Raw genomic sequence first — 6,000 nt, 5'->3', positions numbered from 1 at the left:
TATATCATAGGAAACACGCGTTCAAACTACAACGCGATTCAGGCCACACCAGCAGTGCTTAGAAAATTTCCTTTTATTAAAAAGACCAACAGGCATGACGCGTTTCGAGTCCAACAACTCTTCCTCATATGCCACTTGCTGAAATATCAGTGGGTTCGTTTGGATTTAAAAAAACGTAACTTTTAAAGACATTGAAAAGGGACCAACGTCCATTGCTTCCAGTTTAAAGGGACAGTTCTTTGAAAGTTTCATGTTTGTAATTTTCTCCGAATTACACAGGTATAACAAAGGTAAGTACACGTTTTCTTTTAAGGTCATCATTTAACCCCCAAATGGTATCATTATCATAGTTTTCCTTTGTTATGCAATTTTGTTTGCCTTTCATCATGTCATAAGGGACCACATTTCCCACAGTGCTTCATTACTGTCCTTTATAATTATTCTGGTTTTCAAAGTCGATTTTGGCAAAATCACACTTAATCCATGGTGTACCGAGTGCAACACCTGCTTTCAAACGGATAATTCCATACCTCAGTCACGATGAATCAGTAGAATCTCGCTACCACTGAACCTTCGTACAGCTTTTCATTCGCCTTATATATATATATATATATATATTATGACTGTATATATTGCTATATTATTTACCGTGGGACTACCACTCCGACGACGGGGAATATTCAAGCATGTGAATCTATGAAAGACACCAATACTGGAGAACCACCTGTTTACAGGTAAGTAACAATTGTTCTTTCCTTCAAATAACATCTTAAAAGTTGGATTCTTGAGCTTGGCTTTCCACGTCAGTCAGCATAATTATGCATATTTTGTTGTGTGCTCATGCTCAAGGCATTTATATGCACTATTCTTGCAAGTTTTTAAAGTTTCACTTAGGTATCAGTCCTTTGGAGTTTTCAATTGCAAAACTGAACTATGTCAGACCTAACAATAATTCAAGGAAAGTAAGTAAAACATTAATTGCTAAAGTGAACAGCAAAAGAGTCAACTACAAAGAAGCACTTCTAGAAATGTTACTTTTCACATATACAGAGACAACATATTAATAACATTAAAAAAACAAAGTGCTACTTAAAGTCTTTATTTACATACATTAAGAAAATGACAAAGTTGGCACTTCATTTTAAATAACACTTCTGTTAGCTGCAGCATTATTCTTAATAGATTTTTTTAAAGAAAAAAGATTTGCACTAGAAATCACAAATTCCAAAAAGAATCAGTCCAATATTCCATGTCTGATATTTGATGGATCATCCTATTAATGACCAAGAGGTCAGCATCTGGTGGCTTCAGTTATCACTCACAATTGTCCTGGCAATGAGTTCTTTCATGATCTCATTCGTACCGCCATAAATTGGTTGGACACGGGAATCTACATAAGCTCTACAGAGGAAAGAAAACACCAGATAAATCGAATTACGACGTGATCATATTTGCGAACTAACATTTCTGTTAAATAGGTTAACCTCAAGCGGGCAGGGTGACTCATGTTCCTGATGGACTCAGCCATTCACAATAGCAGGAAATCTTATACAAGAACCCATTTTAATGGACCACCAAATACAGGTCAGCCTTCGATAACAGGGTGCACTCACTACTAGGACAAATGGTTATGAATGTGTTTGTAATGCAACTTTGTAAGTGCTGTGTTGCATTTATTTGGTGGTCCAAAGAGCCATAACAAAAGAGGTCAATTTAAAATATACAGAATTAAGAATAAAAGGTAAATAACTCCAATGCAAAACAATGTACAAAAAAGGAAAGTTGGAAAAGGAAAATGCTACTTACCCAGTTTGCATCTGTTTTTTGGCATGTAGAGCAGTAGATTCATGTGCTTTGCATAGCCTGCCATCTAGTGTTGGGCCCCGATGTTTGCACTATGTTTTTCTTCGAAGAAGTCTTTTCCAGTCACGAGGTAGGTGACTTCTCCTTTCGGTGATAGTGCGAATGGGCATCGACTCTATTGTTAGATTATTTTCCCACAGAGGATGATAATGGAGTCAGTAAGAGTAGTAAAAAAAGATGTCCATCTATCTATGTATCTAAGTAAGTTGTCACTGCAACAGGTATAGGTTCTCGGGGAGGTGGGCGGGCACATGTGAAACTACAGCTCTACATGCCAAGAACAGATGCATACTGGGTAAGTAGCATTTTCTGTTCGTGGCATGTGAGCGGTAGATCACATGCTCTGCATAGACTATACAGCAGTGATCTCCCACAGCAGTGGCTAACCTGTAGCTGTTGTAGTCGTTTGAAATAGTGTACATAAAACTGCTTGGCCCACACTAGCTTGCTGTCTTACTAACACATCTACACAATAGTGTTTTGTGAATGTGTGTGGTGTAGACCATGTTGCAGCTTTGCAAATGTAATCTATGGGTATATTTCCTAAAAATGCCATAGAAGCCCCTAGTTTGCGTGTGGAGTGAGCTCTAGGGGGAATTGTCAATGTTCGTTTTGCTTTTGCATAGCATGTTTGAATGCACTGGACTATCCACCGGGCAATAACTGATTTTGATTTGGGATTGACTTTATGTGGTGGTGCAAAAGCCACAAATAGTAGTTTCGTATTACGGAAAGGTTTTGTCCTTTCTATGTAATAGAGTAATGCTCTTTTCACATCTAAGGTGTGTAGAGCACAATATGCCACAGAATCTGGTTGAGGGAAGAACACAGACAACTCAACAGATTAGTTGATGTGAATGGCAGAAATGACCTTTGGTAGAAATTTAGGGTTGGTCCGAAGAACCACTTTGTTTTGGTGTACTTGTAAAAATGGTTCTTCTATGGTTAGTACCTGAAGCTCACCCACTCTTCTCAGTAATGTGATAGCTATGAGAAAAGCTACCTTCCAAGTAAGAAATTGCAGCTCACACCTGTGCAATCGCTCAAAAGGTGGACCCATCAGTCTGGTGGTGAGGATAATGTTGAGATTCCAAAATGGAGCAGGTGTAAGTCTTGGGGGAATGACTCTTAAGTCCCTCCATAAATGCTTTAAAGACAGGCACTCTGAAGAGAGACAAATGTTGTCTATTCTGAAGGTATGCAGCTATTGCAGTAAGATGTAAGCGTATGGATGTGTACGCTACGTTTGAATGCTGTAGATGCAATAAATAGCATATAATGTTTTGAAGTGAAGCATCAATCGAGTTGATTTGATTGTTATTATAGTATATGACAAACCGCTTCCACTTTGCTGTTTAGCAAGCTCTTGTGGTAGGACGTCTAGCCTCTTTGATAATGTTCATGCAGTCTGGCGTGAGATTGAGGTAGCCAAACTCTAAGACTTCGGGTGCTAGATCGTAAGGTTGAGATGACTGGGATCTGAATGTCTTATCTCTCCATGGCTCTGCGTGAGGAGATTGGGTGTAAAATGTAGTTTTTGGTGAGGAACTACTGAGAGCTCCAGCAGGGTGGTGAACTAGGGTTAACGGGCCCATGTGGGAGTACCTAGGATTAGTGTCAAGGATGGTCTGAGTTTCTGAACCATTTTGGAATGCGTGGGAGATGGGAGAGGAGGAAAAGCGTAGGCAAATATCCCTGACCAATTCATCCATAGTGCATTGCCTCTGGACAATAGGTGTGGATACCTGGATGCGAAGCTTGGGCATTTTGCGGTTAGGTGTGTGGCAAACAGATCTTTGTCTTGGAAGCCCCATATCTGAAAGAATGGGAGAACTCAAGGGTGGAGTTCCCACTCGTGGATCTGCTGTCTTTGACGACTGAGCAGATCTGCAATTTGATTGTTTACTCCTGGAAGGTGTTCTGCGAGGAGATACATTTTGTGACATATAGCCCACCTCCAGATGGTCTATGCTAGTTGTGACAACTGGTGAGAGAGTCCCCCCCCCCGTTTCTCTATTTAGTACACTGCTGTCATATTGTCTGTACAGATCAGGACATCATTGCTTACTAGATGAACCTGAAATGCTTTTAGCGCTAGAAAAATCGCTAGCAGCTCTAGATGATTTATGTGAAGCTGCTTTTGCTGCAAGCTCCACATGCCCTGAATTGTGTGCGCTTGGAGAGGAGCTCCCCAACCAGTGAGCGATGCGTCTGCTGTTAGCACTATCTGTGGAACCGAGTCAATGAAGTGCCACCCTTTTGAAAGGTTTTGTGGATTCCACCACTGCAGAGAGCTTTGGTAACAGCCTTCCACCAACACTAGATCTGATAACAGACCCTCAGCCTGGTTACACGGACGTTCTAGGTATTCCTGAAGTCTTGCGTAAGGGACTATTAGGATGCAAGATGCCATCATCCCTAGTAACTGCATGAACACTCGAGCTGGCAATGAGTGTTGAGGCTGAAACAGAGAGTAGAGTCTGCATATTTCAGATTATGGCTGGATTGGGGTAAGCCAGAGCCTTTTGTGTATCTGTAGTGGCTCCCAAATATACTTGCATGTTGGATGATTTGAGATGGGACTTGGGACAGATTTATTGTGAATCCAAGATCGTGGAGCAACTGCACTGTTTTGTGAGTATGACGTAGACAGCTTTGTTGTGAGCTGGCTTTTAGGAGCCAGTCGTGAATGTGTTGTCTTCTTAAATGAGCTGCGACTACTGTCAAGCATTTGGTGAAAACCCTGGGTGGGGTGGTTACTCCGATTGGAAGCACCTTGAATTGATAGTACTGGTCTGCTACCATGACCCTGAGGTATTTGGGGTGAGCGGGGTGTATTGGGATATGGAAATAGGCGTCCTTCAAGTCCAGAGTGGACAGAAAGTTGCATTGCTGAAGGAGCAGGAGCACTTGTTGGACTGTCACCGTATGAAAGTGCTCTGACTGAATGTATAGATTGTGTTCTCTGAGGTCTAGTATAGGCCTGAGAGAGCGTCCTTCTTAGGAATTAGGAAGTATAGAGAGTATACACCGGCCCCTTGATTTTGTAATGGGACTGGTTCTAAAGCTCCTTTTTCTAACAGAGAGAGAACTTCTTGCTTGAGAAGGTTGAGATGTTCCTGTGACATTGCATGTGATCTTGGAAGAATGTTTGGGGGAGTGTCTGTAAGTTCCAGGCAGTAACCATATTGGATAATTTGTAGAACTCATTTGTCTGAGGTCACTGTATTCCAGACAGGTAGAAATTGGGAGAGGCATCCCCCGACAGGGGTGGAATGATAGGGGGTAGCCGAAGGAAGTCACTGTTTGTTGTTAGTGGTTGAAGTGTGTGTTGACTTGCCTCTGCCTCTTCCCTTACCGTTGTTACCTCTAAATCCACCTCTAAAATAGCCTCTTGGGGTGTGGCCAAGATGGCGGGCTGGTGAGACGCATTTTCCTGCGGCTCCCCGCTCCTGGCTGCTTCACTCGGTCACTTTAGCGCTTTGGAACCCATGAACGTTTACCCCACTGGAGGAAATGTAGGCGTCCGCTTGTGGGCACCCCTGCAGGTGTGAAAGATGGGGCTGGGTGCCCGGTCGGATGATGCAGAGGTCCCTGAGGTGCGGAGCAGTGGGACGAGAAAATGGCGCCCGGTCCCAGCCAGGCCTGCTGCTGCAGCTAGTCGCATCCAGGGTTGCGGCGGCTTGGCCCTACCAGCTGATAGCAAACCAGGAGGTGAGGCACTCGGCGCGAGGCTGACACAGCGCGACAGCGGCCGGGCGTGCTGGAGAGCCCGCCGACACTACAGCGGCTGGCAAGTCAGGCGGGGGGCCTCGCTCCCCAGCAGTCACCGGAGACAGAGAGGCTGCGTTTGCAGCAGCGCGCCCCAAGGTGAGGCAGCAGTGGGCAGAGCCGCCGCGCAGCGATTAGGGTGGCCGGTATTTGGCCACGGTTATTACCTGGCAGAGGCAAAGAGTCGCCTTTAAGTGGCAAGCAGAGGGGCCATGCACCGCCGGGAGCAGCGGGCGGGAAGAGCGGCATTGCCCCAGAGCGATCCTGCGAGGCACAAGGATCCCAAACGAGGAGGGGGCCACAAATCCTGGTCTCAGCGGGGAGCTTCCCTGACACCGGGGCATGGGAGCAGTAGAAGGGAACACC

The 6,000-nt window shown here is 44.4% G+C and overlaps 1 protein-coding gene across 1 annotated transcript in view; it reads right to left on the bottom strand.

The window, feature by feature from the left end:
* Positions 1–1,083: 1,083 nt before the first annotated feature.
* The window catches only part of ACADL (acyl-CoA dehydrogenase long chain), a 650,248-nt gene continuing 645,331 nt past the window's right edge, over positions 1,084–6,000 (bottom strand). Inside the window, exon 11 of the mRNA XM_085648595.1 lies at positions 1,084–1,401. Coding sequence (XP_085504721.1) covers positions 1,308–1,401 — 94 coding nt within the window. The 3' untranslated portion in view covers positions 1,084–1,307. The remainder of the gene's footprint in view (positions 1,402–6,000) is intronic.

Source organism: Triturus cristatus, chromosome 3_2 (genome assembly GCF_964204655.1).
Source record: "Triturus cristatus chromosome 3_2, aTriCri1.1, whole genome shotgun sequence".
In the NCBI taxonomy this organism is placed as follows: Eukaryota; Metazoa; Chordata; class Amphibia; order Caudata; family Salamandridae; genus Triturus; species Triturus cristatus.
Note: the sequence above shows the minus strand (reverse complement) of the source record. Positions and strands in the feature narration are given on the sequence as shown.